The following is a 21,885-nucleotide window of genomic DNA, read 5'->3' as shown; positions in this document are numbered from 1 at the left end:
GACTAGGTAATAAATCTTGGGCCAGCCATATCTCATATCTCAATGCTCATATCTCAGAAATGAATTATAAAAATTAACAAAGTAAAATATTAGAAACCACCAACAGGTTGGGCAACGTCAGCAGTAAGAGTAAACAGGTGCAGAGTTTCATGTCAGAATTCTGGCAAGTGTAGTATTTTTATTTTTATTGTAATGGTGATTGTTATGGGAACTAAGTGCAGTATATTCAATTTGCCCAGGATTTCCAAGCTAGATGTGATTTATTTAGTATGTACTATGGTTCAATAAGAAGATTTATATTGAAATGATATCCATTAAAATTACTTTATACTGACTTTTAGTTGCAATTATATGGCCAAGTTAGCCTAATGCAATGCACTTTGCAGCAAGAAGCATCAGTTAGGCAAAAGGTTTCAAGCATACTCTTAACATCATTTTGCTTTCTAATTGTTGAATTTTAAACCTTACATTTTAGTCATTAATTATGTATACAAATAGTCATTTAGTAATACAGAACTTGAGTATTGCTGTAAAAAGTTATCATCTTGTATCCATCAGCATTATTTTCAAAAATACCAATTCAAGGACAAAACCAATATTTATGCTCATGAGAGAAGAGTGCTGATTGGTTGGCAAATGGACTCTAAATGCACCCATTGATACTGATTGACAGTTATTTGCTAAGCTTTGATTAAATTTTGAACCAGACAGGTTGACATTAATTGGTCAGGGCATTGCCAACAGAAATGAGCCAGGAAATGGCCATCACCAATTCTGTTAAGTTGAAACAGGGATAGTGTGTGTTTATATTCTTTCTGTCTGCAAAGAATATAAACACACTATAATCTGTTTATTAATATGTGTAGCTTCCAGTGCACACAAGTATGTCAAGTCTGACTGACAATCGTACATTGGTTTTCAATGTAATTCTTCATATATGCAGGACTGGCTATCAAATGTTGTCCAAATGTCAAATAACATCTGACGTTGGTCACTCCATTATGATTTTGCAAGTACGGGCTGATTGGGTACAGTCAGTACTTTGTTGTGAACAGTGAAAGGGCTATCCTGTTTGATACAATCCAGCAGACTTTGGTATGACCAGCCTACATACCTGTCACCATACTGGCACTGAAATTCATGCACCACATTATCCATTTGTGTGATAGGCACATGTTTTATCAGGTCAGCTTGATAGCAACATCCTGTTGAACACTGCTTGTGTTACTACTGCAGTTAAGTAGCATAAAATACCTGCCACTCAAACCTTAAAGGTACTTTACCCTGCTAGAGTAACTTGGAGTGGACTGGACAATATTGAGGAGCAAGAGTGCGTACTTAGCTTCTTTCACAAGTTCACACAATATACTGTGAAAAATGATCTGATCAAGGTTGCCATCGAAAAGGATCTGCCCTATTTCAGCATCAAGTTTACATGTTGATAAAATAGCTTGTGGTCTGCTTATGAGATTACGGATAAGAATAATCTTAGGGTGCAAACTGCAGGAAAACCAATATGTATATTAAACAGTGAAGGTAGGTTTTCAGTAGACAGCTAGGACATCGGGAAAATGGAGCTCAATTATATGTCAATTTCAATCATGAATTTGTGTGCTGAATAGAACCCATTAAAAAATGTAAGAACTCCATTAACAAACATAGTTTTTACTGTGGCTTGGAACTCCCCCATCTGCAAACCAATCACATGGGTTTGAAAGTTTGCCTAATATCCCAATCAGGTGAGATGCTGAAGCAAAGTCCATCATTTATTTTTTTCTCAACTTAATGCATGGAATCTTACATAGCCTTACTTTGGAAGAAACACCTGATATATTTAATTCCTGAATCAGGATTTTGAATCATTTCCTCTAGCTTTCATTCATGTAATTTTGAAGTGCTGTTGAGCAGAAGCTATCACAATCCTCCTGTGCTAGGGTTAGGATCACTACTGTGAAATGAATGGCAGAGACACATTATCAGAAATAGTGTACATTCCACATGTGCAGTTTGTGAACTTCATATTCAGCTCATTATTATTCTCTATATAAACATATCAGGTCCACACTGATGCTTTTGGGAGAAGTTGAGACATTAAGAAAGAAAGAAATTCATACATGAGAAGACACAAATGACAAATTTATAAGTATAATTATTTAAGATTATTTGTATGAAATTTTATTTGGACACTTTCAATTGCTAAGAAAAAAATAGTGAAAAATCAGAAATATATTGAATTAATGGTTGGAGACAAAAAAACTGCAGATGCTGGAATCCAAGGTAGACAAGCAGGAGGCTGGAAGAACACAACAAGCCAGGCAGCATCAGGAAGTGGAGAAGTCAATGTTTTGGGCATAACTCTTCTTCAGGAGTCCTGAAGAGTTATACAGTGTTTGAAACATTGACTTCTTCACCTCCTGATGCTAAATGAATGGTTGGGAAAGGCAATCAGATTGCACAATTACAGCTATGAGTTTACTGAAGCAAGATCCATTTATTATAAATCGTCATAAGATTTTTGAATTGGAAAAAATCTACAGAAAATCAGGTTGTGCAAACAAAAATGTGTACTGACATATAATTTCACATAGTTTGCAATGTATACTACACAGTGCAATATAACATCGGTTCTGGCTCAGTTGGTTGTGTTCCTCTGAATCAAAAGATTGGATGTTGAAGTCTCACTCCAGGATGATACGCACAATAGTCAAGATTGATACTCCAACAGAATGAGGAAATGGTGCAAAGTCAGAGGTGCTATTTTTCAAATGAAATGTTAGACTAAGTCCCTCTCAGGTGGATGTAAAAGATCCCATTCCACTATTTCAAATATGAACAGGGAAATTATTCCTGGTGTTCAGCCTAAATCAATATCACAAAAATAGATTATCTGATCACTATCATATTGCTGTCAGTGGGAGTTTGTTGAGTGCAATTGGCTGCTGCATTTCCTGTACTACACTTTAAAATTATTTCATTGCTTGTAAAGCATTCTGGTACATTCTATAGTCATTAAGAATGTAATACAAATTTTAGGAATTTTTATTAACACAACAGAGATATTTTTAAGGTCTAGAATAGGTCCTCTAAAGGACATTGTGATCTATATAAGCAAGGAAGATCAGGGAAGAGTTAAACTGATTGAACTCTTCAATTTTCAGAATTAGAGAAAATGTTGTTATAATCAGGACTGATTCAGTTACTCTGGAAATGTAAGAAGAATGTGAATTCTGAAAATGAATCTTTTACCAGATTCTATCAATGTTCATCCGCAAAGCAATTTAGCCTCACAACTCCAATGCAGTTGTTTCAGAAGGTGACTCAGTTGGAATAATAATTGCATGGACATATACTTGAACTTTCAGGTGACATTTGCTATGGTTCCACCTATCTAAAAATAGTATACAGAGGAACGTAATATCAATTCCTCACTCTGTTCAATCTTTGTATGTTTTGATCTGCCTGCACTGCATGCAAAACAAAATTTTTCACTATACTTGACATGTGACAATAATACATCAAATCAATAAGTATTTGTGGTTGACCTTTGCTAACCGAAAAATGCATCCATTATTATATATTTATTAAATATAGCAAATTAAGAAATTTTAAGTAGATTTCTTTAACTGATCCTTTTAAGAAATTTATTCTACTTTTGTGTGTTTGTATGCAAATGTGTGACTTAAAAAGTACACATAAGTGAACTTATCTCTTGAAGACAATGCTAATTTTATATTGCTTGATTATATTTCAATTTGAAAATGCCAGTTGCAGTGCCCAAAATTTAGAAGATACAACCTTAAAAGTGCATAGTTGTCTTCTATATACTTCTTTATGGATTTGAACATCAGTCAAGTGCAGAAATGTTGTTTCCTAGAGTAACCTGATGGTTCCTGACCATGGTCTTAATGAAATGCAATAGCTAGATGAGAAATGAACCATAAATTGGTTAAATAGTACCAAGTGCAAGTTGCTGCATTGTACCTTTGAACTTAGCTATATTGAGAATTCCATGCTTGGAAGCTTCTTCTGTCTTCCATGATTAAAAGAAAATAATGGCTTATTCCGTTCACTCAAGTGGACCATATTCCAAATCAGGAAGGTAAAAACAATGACTGCAGATGCTGAAAACCAAATACTGGATTAGTGGTGCTGGAAGAGCACAGCAGTTCAGGCAGCATCCAACGAGCAGCCCTCTAGCTTATCTCTCCATGCTTCAGGCTCACTGCCTTTATTCCTGTTGAAGGGCTTTTGCCCGAAACATTGATTTCGCTGCTCTTTGGATGCTGCCTGAACTGCTGTGCTCTTCCAGCACCACTAATCCCATATTCCAAATCACCCTAGCCTAACAGGAGTGTGGGAATCTTGTGGCATGGTGGTAGTGTTCCTCACCTCTCAGCCAGGAGACCTAGGTTCAAGGCTTGTCTGCTCTAATTGTGTGATTATAATAATATCACTGAACAGATTGTTTAAAAATACCTAGTTTAACAAGGCAGAGAAGCTTACCATTAAAAAATTTCAAAATGGTCAAATTAATAACATGATTTCTTAGTCTCTGATTCATTAAACAGTTTACATGCTGTTTAAAGCATTATATTGCTGTTGATCTTCTTAATTCATTTATTTTCTTACTATAAATTATTAACATTATCTGAATTATCCAGTCTGTCAATGTGGTATTTCCCATTGATCAAAAACATAAACTGTAAAACAGTGAACCATAAAACCTGCTGTTAAATGAGTAGACTGTTCCCTGAGGTATGATGTATCCCATTTGTCGCATATATAAAATATTTATGTTTATAAACTATGCCAACCTGATATGAAAGCTATCTTATACAGTGAGAACAAGTAAAGCACATAGGCAAGTGGCCTAAATTGTAACATTTCATCCAGTGATAATGGATATTGCAATCACTGCCTAAGTATAGGGATCTATTTCTAGAGACAATTGAGTAGTGTGGTGGATTATTATTTTCATCCTTGCAAGTTGAGTTTGCATTCAGCTCAAATTAATAGGATGAACATCTGCTGACTGTTGATGTTCAGGTTCCAATGTAAAACATAACGCGGAAATGTCAACCTAGTTCCCAATGGACATGGATATAAAGCAATTATTAACTGTCTTATAGAAGGAAGTTAAAATTATGCACCTGCAGTGCAAGGGATTTTTTTTAATGTTGAGGTTCATGTCGCTTAATCCAAAAAATATGTATTTCACCCAATGATACATTCTATTACAGATGTTGGATTTTAATATAATTGGTCAGACTTTACTTCACAGTTACTTAATGATAAATGTAGGCTATGTAAGAACTTGTAATATATTTGACTGTCTTAAATCATATTTTAACATTAAATGTATTGAGATTTATTGAATGGGAGCACCAATATTTTAAACGAGATTCAGAATTCTGAGACCAGTGACTGAATGTGTCCAGTGATGTATTTATGGAATGTTTATAAATAAATGCTTTGTTTTGATATCCAGTTAATACCTTGGTGAAGTTTCATCTGCACAAATATTAGAGTCAAAATGTATTTATTTAACAAATGTTTTGAAACCTGCACAAGGAACACAAACTGATGTGGATTTATGCTTTCTGACTTGATCACTTACAGTGAGGAAACAGGTCCTTCAGCTCAGCAAGTCCACACCGACCCGTCGAAGCGCAACCCACTCAGACCCATTCCCCTACATTTACCCCTTCACCTGACACTATGGGCAATTTAGCATGGCCAATTCGCCTAACCTGCACATTTTTGGATTGTGGGAGGAAGTCCACACAGGCACAGGGAGAATGTACAAACTCCACACAGAGAGTTACCTGAGGCAGGAATTGAACCCAGGTCTCTGGCACTATGAGGCAGCAGTGCTAACCACTGTGCCGCCTTTCAGAGTTTGCTTTCTTTTTAAAGATTGTTAACTTAATCTCACATGTTGTTTTTAACTCACCAAGAAGTTGGCACTGTGGCTCTGTGGTGAGCACTGCTGCCTCACACTACCAGGGACCCACATTCAATTCCAGCCTTGGGCAACTGTCTGTGTGGAGTTTGCACATTCTCCCTGCATCTGCGTGGGTTTCGTCTGGGTGCTCTGGTTTCCTCCCATAGTCCAAAGATGTACAGGTCAGGTGAATTGGCCATACTAAATTGCTGATAGTGTCCAGTGCATTAGTCAGAGGGAAATGTGTCTGGGTGGGTTACTCTTCAGAGGGTTGTTGTGGACTTGTTGGGCCGAAGGGTCGTTTTCCACACTGTAGGGGAATCTAATCTTAAAAAAAAGTCAATAATCTAAAGGACTCAGATTATTAACTTAACTTTTTGGTTTTGAAATGTGTATGCCCATGAAAGTAAGCTGCTGTTATATTTGCTGTGAACAATATTTAAGGCACATGTGGCTTCCACAAGTGATAAAATTACTGATAAAATTAAGGAACGTTAAATAGGTATTCACCATCAAGGCAGTTTCTAATATCATAACTTGAACATCAAATTTGATGCCTCAGATACTGTAGCTTAATTTAATAGAACAACACAATTTTGTTGATGAAACAGTAGGGGATTCCAAAACTAGAGGGCATAGTTTTAAGGCGAGAGTGCCAGGACTTAAAGGGGACCTGAGTGGCCCTTTTTCACACAGAGGGTGGTGTATATATGGAATGAATTGCCAGAGGAAGTGGGTAGAATTACAACATTTAAAATACATTTGGCTAGGTATAGGAATAGGAAATATTTAGTGAGATTTGGACCAAATGCTGGCAAATATGACTAGTTCGGTTTGGGATTCCTGGTCAGCATGGACAAGTTGGACTGAAGGGTCTGTTCCGTGCTGTATGACTCTATTGCAAAGTCTGTATTGGTGCTTAAGCAGGACAGATTTTCAGAAAAGTATCCAGTTGCTAGGTGATTGTATGCATTATTCCTTGTAATTTTTGTTTTGTGACTTACGATGCATTGTCAATGGGATTATTGCATGATTCAAATTTTATAAAGACCTGAGTGCTTATGTTGAACTTTGAGTGTTTCTCTTAGGTCTTATGCCTGAACAGTAATTGGTTACAGGTAGAAAGCTACGTCTTATAAGAAAATACTCAAAGTCCAGTGAAGACTCATACAAATGCAAAACACTAGAAGAACAATGTAATAACAGATAAAGACAGGAATATTCAGTATGGAAAGTGTAACTGGTGGAACAAAAAATAGAGTTAGCATTTTAGGTTGTGATAAAAGGTCATGGATCTGAATGTCTGACTGTGTATTTCTTTCCAAGATGCTGCCTCACATGATGAACATTCTGGTCCATTCTCTTTTTATTCAGTTGACAATTACTTTATTACTAATTGAACAGATTTATTATGCAGCCATCATTCTTGTAATCAACATTCGCCAGTTCTGTTCAGCAAAATAAAATCAGATACTTCACTATGTTCATTCTAAGCCTGTTTTATCATCAAACATCAAGTGCCCCTTTGAGCATAAATATTCATAAATGAAATGTCTGCAGTTATGACATAATCATAAATTAGTCAGAGCCTTTTATTAACAACTGATATGGTCAACTGCAATGAATACGGACGTCATTGCAGTATTGGAAGCAGACTGTCACCCTTCTTACTCAATTTCTTAAATGACTCTCAGCTTCCAAACTCATGACCACTCCAACCTAGAAGAGCAAGGGCAGCAGATACAGGAGAACACCACTAGCTGCAAGTTCCTCTCCAAGCTATTCACCATCCTGATTGAAAATGTACCACCATTCCTTTAGTGTCATTGGTTCAACATATTGGAATTCCCATCCTGACAACTTTATAGGTCTACCTATAACACATGGACTAGAGCAGTTCAGGAAGCCAGCTTATCACTGCCTTCTCAAGGGCAGCTAGGCCTGGCCAATAAACGCATGGCTAACCAGCAATGCCTATGTCACATGAACAAATAAAAAAAATTTGGAGGGACTTATCAGGGCTGTAATGTTGGTATTTGTGGGGCATGCAGCAACCAAACCAGCAGGGAAACACAACAGGCCACATGGAGAAGATTAAGTTTGAGAACTACCTTTTCTTTTGCATGGAATCCAATTAAACATCATGTCTTTCTCAGGTTTACATGGGCTGTTGTTGGCCCATGCTTCCATCAGAGTTACTTGCTCAGTTTTGTTTAACAGATGTTATTTCTCACAATTTTTCATGGATCGAAGCTCACCCACTAGGCTTTTTAAAGATCTCCCTTTCTTCACTGACCTCAAAGGAGCTGCCACATCTCTCTCTCTCTCTTCCATTAAATACCTAACCCTTTACTATCCTGCAATCACTGCTTAGTTTCTGCATGGTCCAAGTCCACCCAGGGGATCTCAAAACTGCTGAAATAGTGGAGGGTGTTCACCCACCACTCTCTTGTGTTTCTGGATGCAGCTGGTGGGTAAATCCTCATTCACTGTTAGTTTTTAACTCTCGGTGATATCCTTTCTTATCTAGCTGTTCCTAATACAGTGATGTTCAGTGTTTAGCTGGTGTGATCCTCCTAATTTCAAATATACCATCCTATAATGACCTCTGACATAGTCGTTCTATTGGGGCTGCAGATGCTGGCGATCAGAGTCGAGAGTGTGGTGCTGGAAAAGCACAGCAGGTCAGGCAGCATCCAAGGAGCAGGACAATCGATGTTTCGGGCATAAGCTCTTCATCAGCGCTGATGCCCGAAACGTCGATTCTCCTGATAGTCATGCTATTGGTCTAGCCTGGGGGCAGAGTCGCTATCTGGCCGTTTCTTTCCCAGATTTCAGAACAATTTATTTCCCACAAGTGTTTCCCTTTCATTCATTTCTCGGGGTTTTATTTTTAAGCCTCCAGTCTAGCTTTGCAACTTTGACAAACCAATTCCTGACGCGTCACCTTCGTTTCGCTCTTTACTGTGGCTGGAAACTGAAAGTCCCCTTGGCCTCGGATTTTCAATTTTGAAGGAACATGCCCCTGGGCTTCAGCAGTCCCTGGAGTTTTTATGCGGCAATACTGGACGGGAACTCTGCCTGGAAACCCATTTGCTCTCTGGTTCAAATTCCAAACGAACAAAAATCTACCCCTTTCAGGCTTTTAATTGCTTTGTGTTTCTAAGCAACTGGGAATTGGATGGTGCTCACAGCTACTGCTTCAGCTGAGGGATTCTCCAGGAGGGACCTTTATAGCGCTGATTGTCATTTGATATTACATCTAACCTGCCGGAACATTTCGGATCGTTTACTGGCAATCCTGGGGATTGATGCAACACCGTCTTTCCTTTTAACGCTATTTTGATTCAACGGCTTTCGTCGGAAAGTGCCAATTACATCGATTACTTTGAACGCCTATGTCCAGTAACCACCATTAATGTATTGTATGACCAAAAATAAAATCAAGGATGCAGCCTTTCTCTTTCACAGTAAATGTAATTATTGATAGCAACTGAACAGGCAATATCTCTCAGTTAATGGAAGCCGTCCGTCCTTGTACGTTATTCAGTGCAAATTCAGCGTCGAACCTTCCCCACATCATTTGGTCTCCCTGGACAATAAAGCGGGAAGTGAAGTCAGAAAGTTCCAAGCAGAGCTTCATTTAATCCTCCTGTCCAGGAGAGTCTGAGTCTGTCCTTTCAGCCGTGCTGTAAGTGTGCCCAGCCCAGGCTGCTGTTAAGGGGAAAAGACACGGAATCCCAGAGCGAAGCAGCAGCAAGAAGGCGCAGAGAGTTCAGGATCCATTGCTGAGTGAGGTGACTGTCAGTGCACAGAGCAGCAATGTTCTCACACACACACACTCGCCAATTTCCACACTGCACGGCAGCTTGTCTAAAGAAAAAAGACTTCCTTCCCACATATTTCACCAAGAGAGACTAAAAGTCAGCGGAGACCCGAACTCAAGACACTCAGAAGGGGGCACCGACTCTGTAATGTTCGACTGTCACTCGCAGGAACACACCACCGCTCTGGCACTTGGCTGGCCAAGGGCAGACACCCCCCTCTTGTTTGCCCCCCCTCCCCACTTTACATCTTTCAAAAGAGTGGGAGGGTGGGGAGTCAATCACAAGGTAAATCTCCGATCGCTTCTCTCATTCCCATCCTCAGTTCCCCTTCCCCTCTCCCGCCCCCAAAGACGGGGTCTAGGGGGCTGCGGGCAGGCGGGAGGAGGGGCGCGGAGCTGCATCCCCCTCCCCGGGAGGCTGGAAGGCCGTGGGGGTTGGGGAAGAAGGCGCCTCAGAGCTGCTGCTGCTGCTGCTGCCGCTGCTGCCCGGGGGGGTTCCTCCCTGAGAGCTCCCCTACAGGCACCGCCAGGTGGTAGAAGCTCGGCAGCCGCAGGTCATAGCGCAGCCCGTTACTCAGGCAGACCTTGTCATTCAGTGAGTACAGTTTGTCGGCAATGTCCTTCCCAATCAGGACCGAGAAGAGCCTGGAAATGCGGCGGTGCTGGGCGAACAACAAGTACAGCTTCTTCCTCCTCCAGGCTGCGAAGCGACAGCTGGTCTCGGCTGTTAGGGTCACCTGGACGGGGTGGGGTAAAGGGAGTATCAGAAAGGCAGACAAAACATCACTTGCACCGACGGTGACCATCGTATAACCCTTCAAACAAAAAAAAAACAATTCCGGAGAAAAGGAAGCCAACCCTCCAGCCAACTGAGCTGACCGACCCCCATCAGAGTGCAGGACAAAGCGATACAGTCTCAGAATCCAGGGGTCAATGTAAGACTGAGATCAGGAGGCATTCCTTCTCTCAGAGAATTGTGAACGTTTGAAACTCAGTTTCCCTGCCCGTGTGCGATGGAACCAAATCCGCCCTTCGAAGCCAAACAAACTGCTGCACTCTGAAGCCCAAAGCGCACTTCTTCCCAGCAAACAGCCAGTGCAGGGTTCCGGCTTGACCAACGCCCCTACCGCGTCCCCAGGCTCACGCCAGGGCGCCAGACGGTGGACAGTGGCGGCCCAGTGATGGTGCACTGTACAGAGACCACTGATACCTCCTGGACTCCCCCTGAACCATAACAACCCACACACTTGTGTGGCTGGCTCTTGCCATTTCACGATAATAGGACTGCAAGAAATAGGTACAGGAGGCGGCTGTTTGGCCTCTCGAGTCTTTGACAGTCCTTGATTTGCGCCATTCTCCCCACCAACAACCCTCCAACCCCCAGGTACCTTCCCTGCAACGGGAAAACATGCAAAACCTGCTGGTACACCAGCCCCGTCACCTCCATCCAGGGCCCCAAACAGTCCTTCCAGGAGAGACAGAGATTCCCCTGCCTCTCCTCCAACCTAGTTTACTGCATCAGGAGCTCCCGATGTGGTCTTCTCTACATCGGGGAGACCAGAGAATGGTTCGCCGAGCATCACAGTGGGGCCTACAGGGGCCGACCGGACCTCCTAGTCACTGCCCCATTTTAATTCCCCTTCCCACTCCCTGTTTGATATGATCATCCATGGCCTCCTCCATTGCCACAGCGAATCAGACCATAAATTGGAGGAACAACACTTTATCTTCCACCTGGGCAGCCTACAGGCCGGAGCACTCAACACTCAGTTCTCCAATTTCAAATATCCTCCCTTGCCATCCTCCCCACTCCCTTCCCAGCCCCTCCTCCTCCCTTCCCAGCACCCTCCCCACCCCCCTCCACATCTCCCTGACACCAACGGATTCATTCTTCCCATTGACCAATTAGGTCTTACCCTCTACCATTCCCCTTTATCTGCAGCTCCCCTCACACACACCCCCAGTCCTGAAGAAGGGTTACACCCCAAACGTCGACTTCTCCACCTCCTGATGCTGCGTGACTTGCTGTGTCCTTCCAGCCTCCTGCCTGTCTTCTTTGGATTTCAGCATCTGCTTTTTTTTGTCTCTTGTTCAATAGTTCAGGGGTGATCCAGCATTCCTCACATCCACCTTCCCTGTAACCCTTGATTCCCCTACTGATCTAGAATCTATCCTTCTCAGTTTTAAATATAGACCAGGACTCTGTCCCCACAGCTCTCTGTGGCAAGGAGTTCTAGAAGACTCATAAGTCTCTGAGAGAAGGAATGCCTCCTGATCTCAGTCTTACAATGGCCCCTCTATTCTGAGGTAAAAAAAACAAGGACTGCAGATGCTCCCTGTGTCCTCAGCTGCGTGTCGATGATTTTGAGACCAACATAAGAACTAGGAGCAGGAGTAGGCCGTTTGGCCCTTCGAACCTGTTCCGCCCTTCAATAAGATCATGGCTGAACTCTTAATGGCCTCAGCTCCACTTACCCGCCCTCTCACCGCATCCATTAATTACTTTGTTGTTGAAAACAAATCTACCTGAGCTTTAAAATGTTGACTGAAATAGAGTCAACTACTTCACTGGGCAGGGAATTCCATTGATTCAAACCGTGTGGGTCTACTGACAGGGAGAATGTGTCTTGGAACTTCCTCAAGTACAATATTTTAGAAGCGCGCTTATGTGCCCACGTTGTTTGAGATGATACCCCGTATCCCGAAAACATTACAAAGACTAGGTGACTCTCGCAAGTGCTCGCTCCTCTCCTTACCTGGAAGATCCCTTCCTCTGACGGTCTGAGTGAATCCCATTCTGGAGAATCCAAAAACTGATAGGGATAGATATAATGTAAAAACTCCCCGTCCACTGTCACCCGAATCCTGTTAAGGAACAAGAGAGAGGAGCGAAATGAGCACAGTCGAGGAGCAATAATTGAATCAGTAAATGGTTGAGAACTTGGGGAAAATGATCAGCAATAGGCAGCTTGGTGGAGAGAGTGAACTCGGTCTGTCTCCCCTCTCTCCGCATGGATGTGCTGACCTGCAGCATGTTCCTCTCTGGGTATTTGTGGCTTCAGTCCAGTTCCCCTTCTGGTGAACACTAAGAACATGTACAAGTCGCAAGCACCTATTCAATCCACGATCAAACTGCTTTAGGCTGTCTTAGTTTGGGGAGTAGGGGTAGGTACATCCTGAGATTTATCCGGATTTTGATTATTTTCACGGTGTGAGCTTGAATGGACACCAATGGCAGTAGACTTGGCCAGCCCTCATCTCCCGCCCCCGCTCCCTGTGTCCCCAGCTGCATGTCGCTTCAGGATGATTTTGAGATCAACAACAGAACTAGGAGCAGGAGTAGGCCGTTTGGCCCTTCGAGTCTGTTCCGCCCTTCAATAAGATCATGGCTGAACTCTGAGTGGCCTCAGCTCCACTTACCCGCCCTCTCACCGTATCCCTTAATTACTTTATTGTTGAAAACAAATCTACCTTAGCTTTAAAAACGTTGACTGAAATAGCGTCAACTACTTCATTGGGCAGGGAATTCCATAGATTCACAACCGTCTGGGTGAAATAGTACAAAAAGCTGTCCAGGTTGGAAATCGGGAGCAAAAATCTACTGGAGAAACTCAGAACAGTTGTGATGAAGAGTCATTGAACTGGAAATGTTAACCCTTTATTTGTCTGCCCACAGACACTGCCAGAGCTGCCGCATTTCTCCAGCAGATTCTGCCTTTTTGTTTAAGAAGTGGCTCAGTTCCCAGACAAGACAGAGACAGCAAGAGAGACGCAGATACCAGAGACAGACAGAGAGAGAGAAAATCAGAGACGGAGTGACACAGAAAAACGAGACAGAGACCAGAGATAGACAGAGAGAGAAAATCAGAAAGAGACGGAGAGAGACAGAAAAATGAGAGAGAGACAGAAGCAGAGACAGAGAGAGAAAAACAGACGAGAAAGAATTAGAGAGACGGAGAGAAAAATTGAGACCTACAGAGACAGAGAAATGCACACTGAGACAGGAGGCAGAGAAATAGAGGAAGAGGCACAGAGACAGAGACAGAAATACACACACACACACAGAAAGAGAGACAATGAGAGAGAGAGAAAGAGACGAACCTGCCAGACAGGAGCAACGAGAGCCTCTCAATGGGGGTTTTGCCCTCCATGGCATAACAGTGATCCTTCTCCAGGGAGAGCACGGTGCAACAAGTGGCGATCTTCTTGTAGATGCTCAGGGGGATTCCGAGCGGCTGGAAGAGAGCTCCGTACAGATTCTGTAGGTCGTGCTGGAAGGAGACACTGCGGAGTTGGTACGCGATGTGGCTGAGCTGGACGGCGGAGACCGCGAGCAGCGCGAAGTTCCACGAGAAGATATCGGCGGCGCAGGCGTCGGTCCACGCCCAGACCGAGGTGCAGAGGAAACCGGAGGCCAGGAACAGGTGGATGTACAGGAGGCCGACCAGGCCACTGCCGCCCATGTAGCCGAGGGTGAAGAAGATATTGGCGAGCTGGTAGACTGAGCCCTCCATGCTGTGCCTCCAGCTGGGGCAGGAGGCCTGAGCAGGCAGTAACAGCAGCGCCTCCCACACCGAGCTGTTCCCGCTGGCCATGCCCTGCAACTGGCTGCAAGGACAATCTGAGCCAGGCCGGGGCCCACGCTGCAGCACCGCCCCGCTCATTTAGGGAGAGCTGCAGCCATCGCTTCCCCCAGCACTCACTCGCTTTGCCTTTCTCACCTCTTGTCCTGAGCAGAGGGCATCGGCGGAGGTGTCTGAGAGCCACTAGGTGCAGTTAGACAGTGGGAAGGCTGTTAGACAGGCAGCATGGGGCACGGTCACTGACTGCTAGCAGCCACCTCAGACCAGCTCCTCGTCAACATCACACCGAGTGCAGATAGATCCGTTTTGTGGTCACCCCGGTCACTCAAATGCCTTTTCGTCTAAAGCTCAACTTTCTTGCTGTGGAGATTGCAAGTCGCGGAACAGCCGCAGAGGAACTGTTAGCAGTTCGGAAAGGATTGGCAGGGGCACGGCTCCTCTCTACCTGAAGGTTGGGCGACTTTCCAGATACCAGAATGAACGCAGAGGGTTAGAGATTTCTTCCCGCAGATTATTCTGACCTTCTGGTGTGGGCTGAAAGCAGAACATAGGGGCAAACTTAGTGACAAGGTGGATATTGGGATGAGGTGGATGAAGCTATGTCAGAGTCCAACAACTGAAGTTACCCCTGAAATGGCAATTTTACGAGCCTGTCTCCTCCGCTCAACAGAGCAATTCTTCTAGACTTCCTGAGCTGTGACCTTGCTCTCACAACCTTCGGCTGCCGTAAGGAACTGCTTTGGGTCTTTGGCCAGTGCACTCTGTTACTCACACTGCCTCCACCTACACTTAGATGCGGTGCGAGCAGGCAGTAAGTCAGCCTCCATTCCTTCCTAAAGCACGGACGCTGCAGCCCACATTGAGACTGGGTGAAGGAGCCTTCGAAAATATTCTCGCTATTTAACACCACCCGTTGTTCCAGCCGTCTGGAAGCAACACCATAGAGTTCTGAGACTTGCTCTCACCCTCGGCTTGGAGGCCAGAACTATTTATAAAGTCCATTCCCTCAGGCCGAAGCCTGATATGTATGATAGACAAAATTTAATATATACACCTTTATTTACTCTGTACCTGGTATTCTGATTCATATAAGAAACATTGCTGTCCTAAACAAAAGAAAATGCACGGATTAAGGAGTGTGTAGGGTTAACTAGCACCCATCCAGATATAGCAGCAGCATTAATCACTTTATATATAGTAAGATATATGAACCGCCCTGTTAGTGCATTAAAAATAGTTCCAAATAAATAGCTCGCGTCACCGCGATCTCAGTAGCAGGACAACATGTGTCAACTTAAGCAACAGTTAGATCCAATGGTTATAACAGCCCCGGGGGTTAGAAACCGGGTCATAGAGATGTACAACACGGAAATAGACCCTTCGGTCCAACTTGTTACCTGGTGAGAAAGCACAGCTCAACTCTTCACCTAACCAGAGAATGGTTGTAGCTCGGAAAGAAAGGCCATTTAACCCGAGTATTGCTGCTGGCAGTGAAGAGCAGCAACTCACCTCGTGCCATACGCGAGGGCTCGTCTCGATGTGCACATGCCCCTCATACTACCATTTGCCAAACTTCTTCAATACGTGGAATGATTATGCATTTACCAGACCCTCAGGCAGTGAGTGCACATTGAGCTCTTCTCATTGCTAACAATATAAAGATGAAATTGATCATGGATCTGGCAGATCTGTCAAAAGTAACCATATAAGCAAAGTTAATGGCCAATAAGTGCAAACCAAGGTCCTTTAAGTAGTAAATAATGTTGCACACGCAAGACCAAAGCTTTCCAGTTGTATACTAAAATGCTGCATGGGCTGGTGGGTCTGTCATAACAGAATACCCAGGGACAGTGATGGCGATGTCAGTGACACTGATTCAGTCAGTATGGCTGTGAGACAGCTCTCCAGGTTTTGCGACTAGTCCCCCACATGACAGCTTCCACAAAATTTAGTATGCTGTTATAGGGCAGCTGCGGTGGGGAAAGACCACTGTCCAGGATTTTCTGTCGAAGCCAAATGGGGGTCCGTTCAGTTGTCGGACCCTCCCAGTACCTCAAATATATGTAAATATAATCTTGCACATTGGTTTGCTTGTTGGATAGTCAAACTCCAATGTTTGTTTTCTTCTTATGCGACTGTTCAGAACTGAACTTCTTTAGTGACTATGTGTGTGTGTGTGTGTGTAGAATGAAGTATATGTTTGAAATAAAAATGTGTACAGTTGTCATTTTAGGTGGTTAGGTCAATGCTGGATCATTTAATTCCTTTTTGACTTTCTAGCAATTGTGACACAGCTGAGTGGTTTGCTAAGCCATATCAGAGGGCATTGAGGGTCAGCTGCATTTCAGTGGGTCTGGAGTCACATGGAGACCAGACCAGGTAAGGACATCAAATGAACCAGCTGTACTTGTAAGACAATATTTTTATGCTTGCCATAACTGAGACATTTCTAATTCCACAGTTTTGCTCCTTGAATTGGAGGAATCCAGAACTAGAGGGCATAGATATGAGGAGAAAGTGAAGACTGCAGATGCTGGAGATCAGACTCCAGAGTATGGTGCTGGAAGAGCACAGCAGATCAGGCAGCATCCGAGAAGCAGGACACTCGATTTTTCGGGCATTCCTGATGAAGGGCTTATGGCCGAAACATCGATTCTCCTGCTCCTCGAATGCTGCCTGACCTGCTTTGCTTTTCCAGCACCACAGTCTCGGCATAGATTTAAGGTCAGAGGGAAAAGATTTAAAAGGGACCTTCGGGCAACATTTTTCACACAGAGGGTGGTACACGTATGGAATGAGCTGCCAGAGGAAGTGGTGGAGGCTGGTACAACAACAACATTTAAAAAACGTATATGAATAGGAAAAGGTTTAGAGGGATATGGGCCAAGTGCTGGCCAATGGGACTAGATTAATTTAGTTTATCTGGTCAGCATGGTCATCTGTTTCTGTGCTGTACATTTCTATGACTCTGAGTTGCCCTGGTAGAATTTGAACTTGTTTCCAGAGTATTAGCTTTGGCCTCTTGATTACCAATCCAGTGACAATACTATATGGCATCATTTCCCTCCATTGGTGTATTATGGCATATGACACAAGATTTGAAAACAATAGAATATCCTGTTAGGTTTGTAAAGCATTGACATGAGAACTTTAGCACTGTGGTACAGTGCAAGAAGGATTTGACTCAAACTAGTCTTATATCATACCATCTGACAGGAATACAAGTAAAGATTTAATTCAGAGTTACCTTTGTTGAAGTAGTTTTCCAAACTCTTCCATCTGGCAGAATATCCAAAAGTTTAAACACATGTACCAACAGGTTCAAGAAGAGCTTTTTCCCTGTTGTTAGACTTCTGAATGGACATCTCAAATTTAAAATCAAAGGTTGCTTTTGTTTTTTTGTGCACCTTCTCTGCAGCTGTAACTCTGTATTCCTCACTGTTCAATCAGCATGTGATCTTTGTATATTATGATCTGCCTGTACTGCATACAAAACTTTTCACTGTACTTAGGTACGTGCCAATAATAAATCAAATCAGTTTTGTGGCCTACATGTTTAAAATACTGATGCAAATTGGTTAAATAATCTCCATCACAGAACACCACACTCCTGTTTACCTTCAGTCATATTCAGGTATCTCTCAATACTTTTAAACCCGAAAATATGTAAAGACAGACAGTAGTGCACAAATGGGGAATTTTCTGGTTTGCAAGATGGAACAAATAGTGTGTCACTGGAATCTGTGCTGGGACCTTAACTTCTTACAATTTATGCAGAAGATTTAAATAAACAGATGGAAGGTAGAGTTGTTAAATCTGATGACGCAAGTATAGACAGGAAAGCAAGTTGTGAAGGAGACATACAAAGGCTACAAAGGGATTTTTGATAGGCTAAGTGATCTGGTCTAAAATATGGTAAATGAAGAATAAATAACATGGGTATTTGTAAAGTTGTCCATTTTAATAGGAAGAATAAACATGCATATTATCTAAATGGTGAAAGATTGCAAAGCTCTGAGATGCAGACCAATCTGGGTGTCAATGCATGCAAAATGTTATACAGTAAATAATTAGGAAGGTTAATAGAATTTTATTATTTATTACAAGGGGGAATTGAACACAAAAGCAGTGAGGTTTTGTTTGAGTCATACAGAGCACTGATGAAACTACATCTGCTGTACTGTATACAGTATTGTTCTCCTTATTTCATGAGTACACAAACAATATACTAGAATAATACCAGCAATGGGCTAGTTGTCTTGTTAGGATAGGTTGTATGGGCCAGGCCAATATCTGCTGGAGTGTCAAAGAATGAGATGTGACCCAATAGAAACATGGGATCCTGAGGGGGCTTGACTGAGTGAATATAGAATAATGTTTCCTCTTGTAGAAGAAACTAGAATTAGGGGTCACCCTCAAATAAACAACTGATTTTTAAAAGACATAACTGAGAAAGCATTATTCTCAGAGAAGGTCACAAGTCTTTGGAACACCTGAGATGATACAATAGCTTTAAGAAGTGTATATGTCCTTTTTTTTAAAATGAAGAGAGGTTGAGATACAGGTCTGAGTAGTTTGTTCCAAGCCAATAAAATAAACAGCTTGTGAGGCCTTAGTTTTTTTAAAATGTTGGAACAACAAAAACAGCCTGAATGGATGGGGTCAAGCTGTCACAGAACCAGGATTTTAGTTTAACTTTAGAATTTGGAAACTGCTATACATCTCTCCGTCCTACACCAAAACACTTGAGGTCTCTCTCTCTCTCTCTCTCTCACAGTCAGAATCTCCCCTTAATGTTCTTTCTTCCTGGACTGGAGAATTGCATGAAAGACAATGTATTTTATAGATTTTACCTTTGCCAACAGTGGATTTATTGGGTGATACTATATTGGTGAAAACGTATTACTGGAAAAGCGCAGCAGGTCAGGCAGCATCCAAGGAGCAGGAGAATCAACGTTTCAGGCATGAGCCCTTCTTCAGGAATCTTCCAGCAACACATTTTCAGCTCTGATTCCTTGGATGCTGCCTGACCTGCTGCGCTTTTCCAGCAACACATTTTCAGCTCCGATCTCCAGCATCTGCAGTCCTCACTTTCTCCCTGATACTATATTGGAACAGTTAAATGTTTAGTAGTTAAATAATCTATTATTCTGTTAAGTTTTCCAATAGAGTTGTTATTCCTTCTTTCTTTTGTTTGTATTTTAACTATAGTGTAAGAATAAGGTGTGTTTTGCATCAAACCTAGTATTTTGACAAATCAACTTGCATCTGGAACACAGTGCCTTATACCTGGCCTTTGAGGCGGCACGATGGCACTGCTGCCTCATGGTGCCAGGGACGGCTTCAATTCCTGCCTTGGGCAATTGTCTGTGTGTAGTTTGCACATTCTCCCAGTGTCTGTGTGGGTTTCCTCCCACAGTCCATTGGCTATGCTAAATTGCCCATAGTATTAGGTGCATTAGTCAGGGGTAAATGTAGAGGAATGGGTCTGGGTGGATTACTGTTCGGAGGGTCAGTGTGGACTTATTGGGAATCTAAAAAAAACCTATAAGGAATCTAAAAAGTTGGGGTCTGGCTATTTTCTTAATATACTTTTTCTATATATTGTCTGGCCCATAATACATCTTTCCTCAGAAGGTAGTAAAGTCAAGCCTTTGAATATTTTTAAGGCAGAGGTAGGCAAGTTATTGACATGCAAGTGGTAAAATGTTATTGGGAATAGGCAGGGATGTGAGGTAATCAGATCATAATCTTATTCAACGATGGAGTAGGTTCAAGTGGCTGGCTGGCCGGCCTACTCCTGCCTTAACCTATCTGTTAGGTTTTCATTAGCAAGACCAACCTTCAACTGATATTTACTGCCGTTTTTGAAACACAATTACAAGGATGCAATGAACTGTAATCTAACTAATTCCATAAAATTTCTGCATACCTTGAAATTCGGCATGCAGAAAATCCAAACATTGGACAGAATCTGCATGTAAGTTGGTTTGCTGAGCTGGAAGGTTCATTTTCAGATGTTTCATCACCACACTAGGTAACATTTAGATTGATAAATTCTTGATCTCGCAAGGAATTAAGGGCTACAGGGAGAGTGCAGGTAAGTGGAGTTGAAATGCCCATCAGCCATGATTAAATGGCAGAGTGGACTCGATGGGTCAAATGGCCTTACTTCCACTCCTATGTCTTATGGTCTTAACATCATCAGTAAGTCTCTGGTGAAACACTGGTGTTATGACCTACTTCCTATTTATGTGGTCTTTTCTGTTTTTTTTTCTGAGGATGGTAAATGGGGTCCAAGTCGATGTGTTTGTTGACAGAGTTCTTAGCAGAGGCAGTAATTCAGAGACTCGAATAAACAGCTCTGCCAACCATCTAACCCAAACTTTGGGTCTGCTATGTGGATGACATCTTTGTCATCACTAAACGAAACAAATTAGAGGAAACCTTCAAGACCATCAATAATATCCTTACCAGCATAAAGTTCACAAAAGAGGAAGAATACAACAACTAACTGCCATTCCTAGATGTCAAGGTAGAGCGAACAGCCAGTGGGGAACTTCAAACCTGTGTCTACAGGAAAACAACACATGCAGACCAAATACTGAGCTACAGAAGCAATCATCCCAAAACCCACAAATGAAGCTGCATTGGAACAGTAGTTCAAAGAGCCACCACACACTGCAGCACAGAGGAACAACACAAAGCAGAGGAAAATCACCTATACAGCATATTCAAAAAGAACGGGTACCAAATGAACACAGTCCACCACTGATTTCTCAGTGACAAGCCCAAACAAGTAGACAAAACTCATCCAGAAACCTTAGCCACTCTCCACTACATCAAAGAAATGAATGGAAAACAACTCAGACCTCTTGGCATCATGATAGCCCACAAACCCACCAACACACTAAATCAGCAGCTAACAAAAAGACCCTATACAGACAACAAGCAAAGCAAATGTCATTTACAAAATACCTTGCAAGAACAGTAACAAACATTACATTGGACAAACAGGTAGAAAACTAGCCACCAGGATACATGAACATCAACTAGCCACAAAAAGACATGACCACTATCACAAGTATCCTTACATACAGATGAGGAAAGATACCATTTCAACCGGGACAACACATCCATTCTAGGACAAGCTAAAAAGAGGCACAAAAGAGAATTCCTAGAAGCATGACATTCCAACCAATAATCTATCAACAAGCATGTCAACTTGGACCCCATTTACTATCCTCTAAGAAAAAGAACAGGAAATGGCATAATCACAGTAAATGACTTCACCAACCCAAGGAGACCTAAGCACATATATAGAAAGCGGGTCATACACCAGTGCTTCACTGGAGGCTTACTGATGAGGTTTCCCAGTAGGGTGCCGAAATGTCTGAAAATGAACCTTCCAGCTCAGCGAGCAAACGTTCATCCAGAATATCAACCTGAGCTACAAATCTTCTCAAAGCTTTTTGGACTGGGGCTGTTTTCCCTAGAGAGTCGGAGGCTGAGGGGTGACCTTATAGAGGTTT

At 42.5% G+C, this 21,885-nt stretch overlaps 1 protein-coding gene across 1 annotated transcript in view; it reads right to left on the bottom strand.

Moving 5' to 3' along the window:
• Nucleotides 1-15,220, bottom strand: part of popdc1 (popeye domain cAMP effector 1) — a 51,926-nt gene extending 36,706 nt beyond the window's left edge. The window contains exons 1-5 of the mRNA XM_072552884.1: nucleotides 13,872-15,220; nucleotides 12,527-12,635; nucleotides 10,281-10,507; nucleotides 9,143-9,160; nucleotides 6,607-6,627 (exon numbers count right to left, since the gene is read on the bottom strand). Of these exons, the coding sequence (XP_072408985.1) occupies nucleotides 6,607-6,627; nucleotides 9,143-9,160; nucleotides 10,281-10,507; nucleotides 12,527-12,635; nucleotides 13,872-14,434 (938 nt within the window). The 5' untranslated portion in view covers nucleotides 14,435-15,220. The remainder of the gene's footprint in view (nucleotides 1-6,606; nucleotides 6,628-9,142; nucleotides 9,161-10,280; nucleotides 10,508-12,526; nucleotides 12,636-13,871) is intronic.
• Between the last annotated feature and the right edge of the window lie 6,665 nt (nucleotides 15,221-21,885).

This window comes from Chiloscyllium punctatum, chromosome 3, assembly GCF_047496795.1.
Source record: "Chiloscyllium punctatum isolate Juve2018m chromosome 3, sChiPun1.3, whole genome shotgun sequence".
Taxonomy (NCBI): Eukaryota; Metazoa; Chordata; class Chondrichthyes; order Orectolobiformes; family Hemiscylliidae; genus Chiloscyllium; species Chiloscyllium punctatum.
Note: the sequence above shows the minus strand (reverse complement) of the source record. Positions and strands in the feature narration are given on the sequence as shown.